Source organism: Oncorhynchus nerka, linkage group LG27 (assembly GCF_034236695.1).
Source record: "Oncorhynchus nerka isolate Pitt River linkage group LG27, Oner_Uvic_2.0, whole genome shotgun sequence".
NCBI lineage: Eukaryota > Metazoa > Chordata > Actinopteri > Salmoniformes > Salmonidae > Oncorhynchus > Oncorhynchus nerka.
In genome coordinates, this window is record NC_088422.1 from 96,635,232 (window position 1) to 96,648,308 (window position 13,077).

At 48.4% G+C, this 13,077-nt stretch overlaps 1 protein-coding gene across 1 annotated transcript in view; it reads right to left on the minus strand.

Moving 5' to 3' along the window:
• Positions 1 to 374: 374 nt before the first annotated feature.
• The window catches only part of kcnq1.1 (potassium voltage-gated channel, KQT-like subfamily, member 1.1), a 68,575-nt gene continuing 55,872 nt past the window's right edge, over positions 375 to 13,077 (minus strand). The window contains exons 10-14 of the mRNA XM_065012386.1: positions 12,916 to 12,991; positions 8,464 to 8,558; positions 7,811 to 7,857; positions 6,742 to 6,803; positions 375 to 5,047 (exon numbers count right to left, since the gene is read on the minus strand). Of these exons, the coding sequence (XP_064868458.1) occupies positions 4,814 to 5,047; positions 6,742 to 6,803; positions 7,811 to 7,857; positions 8,464 to 8,558; positions 12,916 to 12,991 (514 nt within the window). The 3' untranslated portion in view covers positions 375 to 4,813. The remainder of the gene's footprint in view (positions 5,048 to 6,741; positions 6,804 to 7,810; positions 7,858 to 8,463; positions 8,559 to 12,915; positions 12,992 to 13,077) is intronic.

Here is a 13,077-nt window from a genome sequence, read left to right on the forward strand (position 1 = left end):
GGGTGGATGGAGGGTCGATTCAGGAGCTCTTGTCCTGGCCAAGGCTGGGGTTGTGGGGTGGATGGAGGGTCGATTCAGGTGCTCTTGTCCTGGCCGAGGCTGGGGTTGAGGGCTGGATGGAGGGTCGATTCAGGAGCTCTTGTCCTGGCCGAGGCTGGGGTTGTGGGGTGGATGGAGGGTCGATTCAGGTGCTCTTGTCCTGGCCGAGGCTGGGGTTGAGGGGTGGATGGATGGTTGATTCAGGAGCTCTTGTCCTGTCTGAGGCTGGGGTTGAGGGGTGGATGGAGGGTCAATTCAGGAACTCTTGTCCTGGCCGAGGCTGGTGTTGAGGGTGGATGGATGGTCGATTCAGGAGCTCTTGTCCTGTCTGAGGCTGGTGTTGAGGGTGGATGGATGGTCGATTCAGGAGCTCTTGTCCTGGCTGAGGCTGGGGTTGAGGGTGGAGGGTCGATTTAGGGGCTCTTGTCCTGGCCGAGGCTGGGGTTGAGGGTGGATGGAGGGTCGATTCAGGAGCTCTTATCCTGGCTGAGGCTGGGGTTGAGGGGTGGATGGAGGGAGGGAGGGTCGATTCAGGAGCTCTTGTCCTGGCTGAGGCTGGGGTTGAGGGGTGGATGGATGGATGGTTGATTCAGGAGCTCTTGTCCTGGCTAAGGCTGGGGTTGAGGGGTGGATGGAGGGTCGATTCAGGAGCTCTTGTCCTGGCTGAGGCTGGGGTTGAGGGGTGGATGAAGGGTCGATTCAGGAGCTCTTATCTTGGATGAGGCTGGGGTTGAGGGGTGGATGGATGGATGGTTGATTCAGGAGCTCTTGTCCTGGCTAAGGCTGGGGTTGAGGGGTGGATGGAGGGTCGATTCAGGAGCTCTTGTCCTGGCTGAGGCTGGGGTTGAGGGGTGGATGAAGGGTCGATTCAGGAGCTCTTATCTTGGATGAGGCTGGGGTTGAGGGGTGGATTGAGGGTCGATTCAGGAGCTCTTGTCTTGGCTGAGGCTGTGGTTGAGGGGTGGATGGAGGGTCGATTCAGGAGCTCTTGTCCCGGCTGGGGTTGAGGGGTGGATGGATGGTTGATTCAGGAGCTCTTGTCCTGGCTGAGGCTGGGGTTGAGGGGTGGATGGAGGGTCTATTCAGGAGCTCTTGTCCTAGCTGAGGCTGGTGTTGAGGGTGGATGGGATGGATGGTCGATTCAGGAGCTCTTGTCCTGGCCGATGCTGGGGTTGAGGGGTGGATGGAGGGTCGATTCAGGAGCTATTGTCCTGTCCAAGGCTGGGGTTGTGGGGTGGATGGAGGGTCGATTCAGGTGCTCTTGTCCTGGCCGAGGCTGGGGTTGAGGGCTGGATGGAGGGTCGATTCAGGAGCTCTTGTCCTGGCCGAGGCTGGGGTTGTGGGGTGGATGGAGGGTTGATTCAGGAGCTCTTGTCCTGGCTGAGGCTGGGGTTGAGGGTGGAGGGTCGATTCAGGGGCTCTTGTCCTGGCCGAGGCTGGGGTTGAGGGTGGATGGAGGGTCGATTCAGGAGCTCTTATCCTGGCTGAGGCTGGGGTTGAGGGGTGGATGGAGGGAGCGAGGGTCGATTCAGGAGCTCTTGTCCTGGCTGAGGTTGGGGATGAGGGGTGGATGGATGGTCGATTCAGGAGCTCTGGTCCTGGCCGAGGCTGGGGTTGAGGGGTGGATGGATGGATGGTTGATTCAGGAGCTCTTGTCCTGGCTAAGGCTGGGGTTGAGGGGTGGATGGAGGGTCGATTCAGGAGCTCTTGTCCTGGCTGGGGTTGAGGGGTGGATGAAGGGTCGATTCAGGAGCTCTTATCTTGGCTGAGGCTGTGGTTGAGGGGTGGATGGAGGGTCGATTCAGGAGCTCTTGTCCCGGCTGAGGCTGGGGTTGAGGGGTGGATGGATGGTTGATTCAGGAGCTCTTGTCCTGGCTGAGGCTGGGGTTGAGGGGTGGATGGAGGGTCGATTCAGGAGCTCTTGTCCTAGCTGAGGCTGGTGTTGAGGGTGGATGGATGGTCGATTCAGGAGCTGTTGTCCTGGCCGAGGCTGGGGTTGAGGGGTGGATGGATGGTTGATTCAGGAGCTCTTGTCCTGTCTGAGGCTGGGGTTGAGGGGTGGATGGAGGGTCGATTCAGGAGCTGTTGTCCTGGCCGAGGCTGGTGTTGAAGGTGGCTGGAGGGTCGATTCAGGAGCTCTTGTCCTGGTCGATGCTGGGGTTGAGGGGTGTATGGAGGGTCGATTCAGGAGCTCTTGTCCTGGCCAATGCTGGGGTTGAGGGCTGGATGGATGGTTGATTCAGGAGCTCTTGTCCTGTCTGAGGCTGGGGTTGAGGGGTGGATGGAGGGTCGATTCAGGAACTCTTGTCCTGGCCGAGGCTGGTGTTGAGGGTGGATGGATGGTCGATTCAGGAGCTCTTGTCCTGGCTGAGGCTGGGGTTGAGGGTGGAGGGTCGATTCAGGGGCTCTTGTCCTGGCCGAGGCTGGGGTTGAGGGTGGATGGAGGGTCGATTCAGGAGCTCTTATCCTGGCTGAGGCTGGGGTTGAGGGGTGGATGGAGGGAGGGAGGGTCGATTCAGGAGCTCTTGTCCTGGCTGAGGCTGGGGTTGAGGGGTGGATGGATGGATGGTTGATTCAGGAGCTCTTGTCCTGGCTAAGGCTGGGGTTGAGGGGTGGATGGAGGGTCGATTCAGGAGCTCTTGTCCTGGCTGAGGCTGGGGTTGAGGGGTGGATGAAGGGTCGATTCAGGAGCTAATTATCTTGGATGAGGCTGGGGTTGAGGGGTGGATGGATGGATGGTTGATTCAGGAGCTCTTGTCCTGGCTAAGGCTGGGGTTGAGGGGTGGATGGAGGGTCGATTCAGGAGCTCTTGTCCTGGCTGAGGCTGGGGTTGAGGGGTGGATGAAGGGTCGATTCAGGAGCTCTTATCTTGGATGAGGCTGGGGTTGAGGGGTGGATTGAGGGTCGATTCAGGAGCTCTTGTCTTGGCTGAGGCTGTGGTTGAGGGGTGGATGGAGGGTCGATTCAGGAGCTCTTGTCCCGGCTGGGGTTGAGGGGTGGATGGATGGTTGATTCAGGAGCTCTTGTCCTGGCTGAGGCTGGGGTTGAGGGGTGGATGGAGGGTCGATTCAGGAGCTCTTGTCCTAGCTGAGGCTGGTGTTGAGGGTGGATGGGATGGATGGTCGATTCAGGAGCTCTTGTCCTGGCCGATGCTGGGGTTGAGGGGTGGATGGAGGGTCGATTCAGGAGCTATTGTCCTGTCCAAGGCTGGGGTTGTGGGGTGGATGGAGGGTCGATTCAGGTGCTCTTGTCCTGGCCGAGGCTGGGGTTGAGGGCTGGATGGAGGGTCGATTCAGGAGCTCTTGTCCTGGCCGAGGCTGGGGTTGTGGGGTGGATGGAGGGTTGATTCAGGAGCTCTTGTCCTGGCTGAGGCTGGGGTTGAGGGTGGAGGGTCGATTCAGGGGCTCTTGTCCTGGCCGAGGCTGGGGTTGAGGGTGGATGGAGGGTCGATTCAGGAGCTCTTATCCTGGCTGAGGCTGGGGTTGAGGGGTGGATGGAGGGAGCGAGGGTCGATTCAGGAGCTCTTGTCCTGGCTGAGGTTGGGGATGAGGGGTGGATGGATGGTCGATTCAGGAGCTCTGGTCCTGGCCGAGGCTGGGGTTGAGGGGTGGATGGATGGATGGTTGATTCAGGAGCTCTTGTCCTGGCTAAGGCTGGGGTTGAGGGGTGGATGGAGGGTCGATTCAGGAGCTCTTGTCCTGGCTGGGGTTGAGGGGTGGATGAAGGGTCGATTCAGGAGCTCTTATCTTGGCTGAGGCTGTGGTTGAGGGGTGGATGGCGGGTCGATTCAGGAGCTCTTGTCCCGGCTGAGGCTGGGGTTGAGGGGTGGATGGATGGTTGATTCAGGAGCTCTTGTCCTTGCTGAGGCTGGGGTTGAGGGGTGGATGGAGGGTCGATTCAGGAGCTCTTGTCCTAGCTGAGGCTGGTGTTGAGGGTGGATGGATGGTCGATTCAGGAGCTGTTGTCCTGGCCGAGGCTGGGGTTGAGGGGTGGATGGATGGTTGATTCAGGAGCTCTTGTCCTGTCTGAGGCTGGGGTTGAGGGGTGGATGGAGGGTCGATTCAGGAGCTGTTGTCCTGGCCGAGGCTGGTGTTGAAGGTGGCTGGAGGGTCGATTCAGGAGCTCTTGTCCTGGCCGATGCTGGGGTTGAGGGGTGTATGGAGGGTCGATTCAGGAGCTCTTGTCCTGGCCAATGCTGGGGTTGAGGGCTGGATGGAGGGTCGATTCAGGAGCTCTTGTCCTGGCCGAGGCTGGGGTTATGGGGTGGATGGAGGGTCGATTCAGGTGCTCTTGTCCTGGCCGAGGCTGGGGTTGAGGGGTGGATGGATGGTTGATTCAGGAGCTCTTGTCCTGGCTGGGGTTGAGGGGTGGATGGAGGGTCGATTCAGGAGCTCTTGTCCTGGCCGAGGCTGGGGTTGAGGGGTGGATGGATGGTAGATTCAGGAGCTCTTGTCCTGTCTGAGGCTGGGGTTGAGTGGTGGATGGAGGGAGGGAGGGAGGGTCGATTCAGGAACTCTTGTCCTGGCCGAAGCTGGGGTTGAGGGGTGGAAGTGGTGGTCGATTCAGGAGCTCTTGTCCTGGGCGAGGCTGGGGTTGAGGTGTGGAGAGGGTCGATTCAGGAGCTCTTGTCCTGGCTGGGGTTGAGGGGTGGATGGATGGTTGATTCAGGAGCTCTTGTCCTGGCTGAGGCTGGGGTTGAGGGGTGGATGGATGGTTGATTCAGGAGCTCTTGTCCTGGCTGAGGCTGGGGTTGAGGGGTGGATGGAGGGTCGATTCAGGAGCTCTTGTCTTGGCTGAGGCTGAGGTTGAGGGGTGGATGGAGGGTCGTGGTGGAAAGTTGCTCGTAGCTGGGTAGGCTATCCTGGCTGGGGACACCTGCCACACCCTGTGACCTCCTCCTACCTTGCCCCTGTGCTCCCCCCATGTCCCCCTGCCCCTGGCTTGTCCCAGACAACAGCTGGGTAAGGGACTCTGCGATTTGGTTGAGTGTCTGGTCCATGTGTTGTATCTGTAAGTAGATGGACAAACAGAAAAGTCAATGCTGTACAGATCAATATAATATAATTCATAGATACTCTTTCTATTTTATTGTCTGTTTTTGCAGAAAATGGAAATGTGTATTCTAATTTTCTCGTTATCTGCCTTTTTCAGGCAAATCACCAAATCCTTTTCATCTTGGGAAAACAAACCAAGACATTATCATCCCTGATTAAATGATCAAAAGAGTTTTAATGAAAGCCAAAACAAATAGAAAACTTGAAAGGTTTTGTAAATGAAAATCCACCCTGGTTTCTCAACTCCTATTTAGGGATATCATTAGGGGACTGATTATGGCAGTATAGAGTGAATTCCCTCCTATCAGACCTCTGTGCTGGACTGAAAAAAAAAACTGACTGTCCTCTGCAAAGCATCAGTCTGAACACAGTTGAACCAAATTGGTGGCTTTTCTATAGTCAAACTGACTTGGCACAAACCGATTTGGCACAAAATGGCTGCTGTGTGTCACTGAGTTGGGTGCTTATCATTGGCTGTGGGTAAGGTGGCACAAAATGGAGGGCTTTGAAATCTGATTAAAACCTGTTAGGCTTGATGCGAATTTTCGCAGCTTTTCGCAGCTTTTTGTTAAAAATCGCGCAACATTTCAAAGTCCTGCTACTCATGCCAGGAATATAGTATATGCATATGATAAGTATGTGTGTATAGAAAACACTCTGAAGTCTCTAAAACTGGTTAACTCGTGTCTGTGGCTATAACAGAACGTGTTTAGGAGTAAAAATCCCTGGGAAAACTGTTCACCAAAAACACAAAAAAAATATTCATCCGCCAGTCAATGTATTGTTTAAGGCGAGAGAAAATAGATGAGTATCCGATTAGAATCCCTACAGCTTCCACACGATGTCGCCAGTACTGGCATTTCATGGCTGGTTTATCCTTGGTGAGATGACGTATAGGCACTTCCTGTCTTGGGGCGCACCGCAGGATGTTATGAAAGTGAAAACATGGACGATGATTTCAAGACTTGCTGCTATCGAATACAGATCGCCCCGTGATCAATTTGATAGATTATTAACATTTATTAATACCGAAAGTTGGTTTAGAAAAGTAGTTTGAAGTGATTTGTAAAAGTTTATAGGCAACTTTTGTAATTTTAAAAAGTGACGTTGCGTCTTGTAAAGGGGAATTTTCCTGGATCAGACCGGCCTTCATAAAATGACATTTTGGCTATACAATGACGGATTTAATTGGGAAAAAGACCCAATTGTGATGTTTATGGGATATATAGGAGTGCCAACAAAGAAGCTCGTCAAAGGTAATGAATGTTTTATATTTTATTTCTGCATTTTGTGTAGCGCCGGCTACCGCAAAATCTTTTGTTTAGGTGTCGTTCAGGTATTTTGGGGGGTGCATGCTATCAGATAATAGCTTCTCATGCTTTCGCCGAAAAGCATTTTACAAATCTGACATGTTGGCTAGATTCACAACGAGTGTAGCTTTGATTTAGTATCTTGCATGTGTGTTTTAATGAAAGTTTGAGTTTTATCGAAAACTATAGGTGGCGCTCTAAAATTTCCGCTGATTTGGTTCCTGCACAGGAACACCCATCCATAAGAAGTTTTAAAGGCACAATAGAAATTACACCTGTAGATGAGTAGCCATACTCTGTTCAGAGAGCAGAGGGTGTAACGTGGCGTAACGTCCTACCTTGTCCTCCATCCTGTTGAGCCTGGAGCCGATGGTGTTGGTGCCTTTGTCTTTGGCTTTGTCTTTTGCCCCAGAAGCATCATGGCCCAAGTCATAGAACAGCAAAACAAGACGACGTAACAAGAAACAAGAAGAGACGTAAGATGCTGTAAGATTCCGTAGAGATATAGTACTGTGTCCAGCCCCTCTAAGATTCTGTAAATTAGAGATATAGTACTGTGTCCAGCGCCTCTAAGATGCTGTAAGATACCGTAGATATATATAGTACTGTGTCCAGCCCCTCTAAGATGCTGTAAGATACAGTAGAGATATAGTACTGTGTCCAGCCCCTCTAAGATTCTGTAAGATACAGTAGAGATATAGTACTGTGTCCAGCCCCTCTAAGATGCTGTAAGATACAATAGAGATATAGTACACTGTGTCCAGCCCCTCTAAGATTATGTAAGATACAGTAGAGATATAGTACACTGTGTCCAGCCCCTCTAAGATTCTGTAAGATACAGTAGAGATATAGTACACTGTGTCCAGCCCCTCTAAGATTATGTAAGATACAGTAGAGATATAGTACACTGTGTCCAGCCCCTCTAAGATTCTGTAAGATACAGTAGAGATATAGTACACTGTGTCCAGCCCCTCTAAGATGCTGTAAGATACAGTAGAGATATAGTACTGTGTCCAGCACCTCTAAGATTCTGTAAGATACAGTAGAGATATAGTACTGTGTCCAGCCCCGCTAAGATTCTGTAAGATACAGTAGAGATATAGTACACTGTGTCCAGCCCCTCTAAGATGCTGTAAGATACAATAGAGATATAGTACTGTGTCCAGCCCCTCTAAGATGCTGTAAGATACAATAGAGATATAGTACACTGTGTCCAGCCCCTCTAAGATTCTGTAAGATACAATAGAGATATAGTACTGTGTCCAGCCCCTCTAAGATGCTGTAAGATACAGTAGAGATATAGTACACTGTGTCCAGCCCCTCTAAGATGCTGTAAGATACAGTAGAGATATAGTACTGTGTCCAGCCCCTCTAAGATGCTGTAAATTACAGTAGAGGAGTGTTTACCTGAGCTAGTCTGGAACAGGGTCAGCTTCCCTAGAGACTGGTCCAGTCTAGAGGAGAATTAAACACATTGAATGCAATGCTTTGGGTTATATACAGGTGCAGTCACGGCACAGCATGCCGCACTCACCTGGGTCAAAATCTGAGAGAGAAAGTCAGACACAAAATGTCATTTCCGTGGTGATAAGAAGGATATTTATTATTTCAATTTAATGCAGTATTTGTTTTACATTTTTGACCCAGACGAGTGTGACAAAAAAAAAGACTGCATCCCCACTGGGCAAAAACTGGTTGAAACAACATTGTTTTCACGTCATTTAAACCCTCAAAAATCTATGTGATGACGTTGTATCAACGTAGAAAACGAATTGGTTTTGCAAAACGTCACCAACGTGAGGGAGGGCATTCATCTTTTTTCACCCAATGGTGATTGTTTTTGTTGATTTGACGTTGTATTCACATTAGTTGACAACTCAACTAAATGTAAATCAAAACTAGATGTTGAACTGATGTCTATGCCCAGTAGGTCTGTAGTGTGAAAGTCACATGCACTTTTATCAGTGAGTTAATTGCAATGGATGAGCTAACCCGCATAAAGACCTTGATATCAATTTCAAATGAACGGGACTTAGGAGACCGTTTGAGATGCAGCCCACCTCCTCTGTAGCTCCTTGATGCGCACCATGAGATTCAGGTGTCCTTGGGAATACTGCTCGATCACGTCTCGCACATCATAGGGTTTACGTGCTTGCTGCAGAACACACACAGTGTTAATCACCCTCAGCAGTAAAAACTCTATAAAGAACTCAACAGATCAAAAAGCTGCTATTGTGTAAAAATAAGTCTTTCTAAAACAGTTTGCGAAAAGAAGTTTGAGTTGCAGACTAGAGAATATATGAAAAGATCTCTCTCTCTGACGTAAGCACATCAGACAGTCATACCACACGCACACACAATTATTGAAAGCAGTCAAGACAATACACAGATACCCTCCAAAAGTTACATATTGCAGCTTAAAGCTGAGAACTATGATTTAAAACACTCGTGGTTTTAACCCACTAATCTGAGAACTATGATTTAAAACACTCATGGAGTTAACCCACTTTAATCTGAGAACTATGACTTCAAACACTCATGGAGTTAACCCACTAATCTGAGAACTATGATTTAAAACACTCATGGAGTTAACCCACTTTAATCTGAGAACTATGACTTAAAACACTCATGGAGTTAACCCACTTTAATCTGAGAACTATGATTTAAAACACTCATGGAGTTAACCCACTCATCTGAGAACTGTGATTTAAAACACTCATGGAGTTAACCCACTCATCTGAGAACTGTGATTTAAAACACTCATGGAGTTAACCCACTTTAATCTGAGAACTATGATTTAAAACACTCATGGAGTTAACCCACCTTAATCTGAGAACTATGATTTAAAACACTCATGGAGTTAACCCACTTTAATCTGAGAACTATGATTTAAAACACTCATGGAGTTAACCCACTTTAATCTGAGAACTATGATTTAAAACACTCATGGAGTTAACCCACTTTAATCTGAGAACTATGATTTAAAACACTCATGGAGTTAACCCACTTTAATCTGAGAACTATGATTTAAAACACTCATGGAGTTAACCCACTTTAATCTGAGAACTATGATTTAAAACACTCATGGAGTTAACCCACTTTAATCTGAGAACTATGATTTAAAACACTCATGGAGTTAACCCACTTTAATCTGAGAACTATGATTTAAAACACTCATGGAGTTAACCCACTTTAATCTGAGAACTATGATTTAAAACACTCATGGAGTTAACCCACTGAGTGTTTTTTCCCCTGTCATAAACCAACATGATGTACAGCAGTTGTGTAAAGTACTTAAGTAAAAATACATTAAGGTACTACTTAAATCAATTTTTGGGGTATCTGTATTTTACTATTTATATTTTTGACAACTTTTACTTCACTACATTCCTAAAGAAAATATAGTACTTTTTACTCCATACATTTTCCTTGACACCCAAAAGTATTATATTTTGAATGCTTTGCAGAACAGGAAAAGTCCAATTCACGCACTTATCAAGAGAACATCCCTGGTCATCCCTACTGCCTCTGATCTGGAGGACTCACTAAACAGAGAACATCCCTGGTCATCCCTACTGCCTCTGATCTGGAGGACTCACTAAACAGAGAACATCCCTGGTCATCCCTACTGCCTCTGATCTGGAGGACTCACTAAACAGAGAACATCCCTGGTCATCCCTACTGCCTCTGATCTGGCGGACTCACTAAACAGAGAACATCCCTGGTCATCCCTACTGCCTCTGATCTGGAGGACTCACCAAACAGAGAACATCCCTGGTCATCCCTACTGCCTCTGATCTGGAGGACTCACTAAACAGAGAACATCCCTGGTCATCCCTACTGCCTCTGATCTGGCGGACTCACTAAACAGAGAACATCCCTGGTCATCCCTACTGCCTCTGATCTGGCGGACTCACTAAACAGAGAACATCCCTGGTCATCCCTACTGCCTCTGATCTGGCGGACTGTCACGTTCTGACCATCGTTCGTGTGTGTTTTCCATGTTTTAGTGTTGGTCAGGACGTGAGCTGGGTGGGCATTCTATGTTGTGTGTCTGGTTTGTCTATTTCTATGTTTGGCCTGATATGGTTCTCAATCAGAGGCAGGTGTTAGTCATTGTCTCTGATTGGGAACCATATTTAGGTAGCCTGTTTTGTGTTGGGTTTGGTGGGTGATTGTTCCTGTCTCTGTGTTTGCACCAGATAGGGCTGTTTTGTGTTGTGTTTGGTGGGTGATTGTTCCTGTCTCTGTGTTTGCACCAGATAGGGCTGTTTTGTGTTGTGTTTGGTGGGTGATTGTTCCTGTCTCTGTGTTTGCACCAGATAGGGCTGTTTTGGTTTTGCACATTTCTTGTTTTGTTAGTTTATTCATGTATAGTGTCTTTATGAAAGTACCATGAATAACCACCACGCTGTGTTTTGGTCCGCCTCTCTTTCAGCAGAAAACCATTACACAGACTCACTAAACACATGCTTTGTTTGTAAATGATGTCTGAATGTTGGTGTGAACCCCTGGCTTTCCATAAATAAATAAAAAAAACAAGAAAATGGTGTCCTCTGGTTTGCTTAATATAAGGAATTTGGAATGATTTATACTTTTACTTTTTATACTTTATGTTTTAGCACAGATATGTACTTTGGATACTTAAGTATATTTTTAACCAAATACGTTTAGACTTATACACAAGTAAAATTTTACTGGGTGACTTTTACTTCACTCATTTTCTATTAAGGTATCTTTACTTTTACTCAAGTATGACAGGTACTTTTTCCACCACTGCTGTCCAGTATCTATCCTTCATGAGCCACTAGGTGTGTTTGACTGTAGAGTCAGTTTCTCTGTGCGTGCCGTGCAGTGTGCTAACAGGGTAGAGCAGTGGGCCTGTAGCCAGGAGAGTAGCTACCTCAGCTGAACTCAGGCCTCAACTGACGTGGACTCAGACGGTACTGTACTTCAACACAGCCTCACAGTAGATGGTGTTCCAAAGATATGTCACCAGATCAAACACACCTACTTCACACCAAACATAAAGACACACACACACACACACACACACACACACACACACACACACACACACACACACACACACACACACACACACACACACACACACACACACACACACACACACACACACACACACACACACACACACACACACACACACACACACCTCTTCAACTAAAACCCTGGAAAACACACTACAGAGTATTCTAGAACCCTAAAGACAGCCGGATCACTCAAACACTAAGCCCATACACACAACCATAATAACACTACAATCCAAAACCAAGTCCAAATCCTCCCCACCACCACTCTCCCATCCCCCACACACACTACTGAGAACCCAGACACACACAGACTCAAAGGCAAACCCACAACTTGAGTGATGTCCGCTGTCCTGCTTTTCAGCCTGAGGGAAGAGCCTCTTCATTGATTGACTATGTTAGTTTTAGGCTGAGCTCCACAACACCTGCTCAGACAGCAGTGTGAAGCTGCCTGTTTGTCCTGGAGTCCCGGTGTGACTTGATCAAGGCAGCCTGTCTGGAAGGCAAACAGTCACACCGAAGTGAGGACAAGCAGACCCGTTAAGAGGACGTGAGGACAGGCAGTCCCGTTAAGAGGCGGGTAAACAGTCATCAGCGTGACATCATTGTCCCAAACACTATCTAGCGCTAGTCTGCGGCTAACAGCCTGCTGATAAAACAGGATATGCTGTGTGTTGGCTGCTGAGGGCAACCAGAAAGAACCAGGATGGGGGGAGAAGGGGGGGGGGGAAGAGAGGGGGGGAAGAGGGGTGGGGGCGAGAGAGGAGGGAAGAGGGGGGGGGCGAGAGAGGAGTGAAGAGGGGTGGGGGCGAGAGAGAGGGAGGAGGGAAGAGGGGGGCGAGAGATGAGGGAAGAGGGGGGGGCGAGAGAGGAGAGAAGAGGGGTGGGGGCGAGAGAGGAGGGAAGAGGGGGGCGAGAGAGGAGGGAAGAAGGGGGGACGTGTGAATGTATGGAGTGGATTGTAATGGTGTTAGGGTAGAGAGGGAAGGAGGAAAGAGCTGAAATAGCAGTAGACCTGGGTGCAAATACATGTGCATTTGAGTATTTATTTAAATACTTTTTTCTGTGTATTTGAGTATTTTCAAATAAACAGCCCAAAACAAGTACTTTTATTTGAGGATTTGAATGGTTATTTGTAAAAAAAAGAAAAGAAAAAATGTAGACCAAAATGTATGTGAAAGTACTTTCACATTTTTCAAATGCATGGGTTAAATGCATTCGAGTCAGTGTATTTGACTATTTGTTTTATACTTTCCAAGTCTATTTACAAATACATTTCAATATTCAACTACTTGTTTTTGTTTTTTAAATATCTGAATACTTGTTTGGAAAAGTAATTAAAATACCTGAAATGGTATTTGAACCCAGGTGTGGTAGCCTATACCAGAATGTAGGTAGTGGTATCTGTCAATACAGTGGATTGTTCCTGGTCAAAAACACTCCTACAAACAACGTACCCACCTGGAATCTCTTCTTAGCGACAAAGTAGCGCATCCGTAGGATCACGTGGATAGCTGCTCTGTGACTCCCCTGCAGCCTGTGTGAGGGAGATGGCTATGAGGGATGTTTTATAGCACAGTATTCAGAAAATATTCACACCCCTTTACTTTTTCCACATTTAGT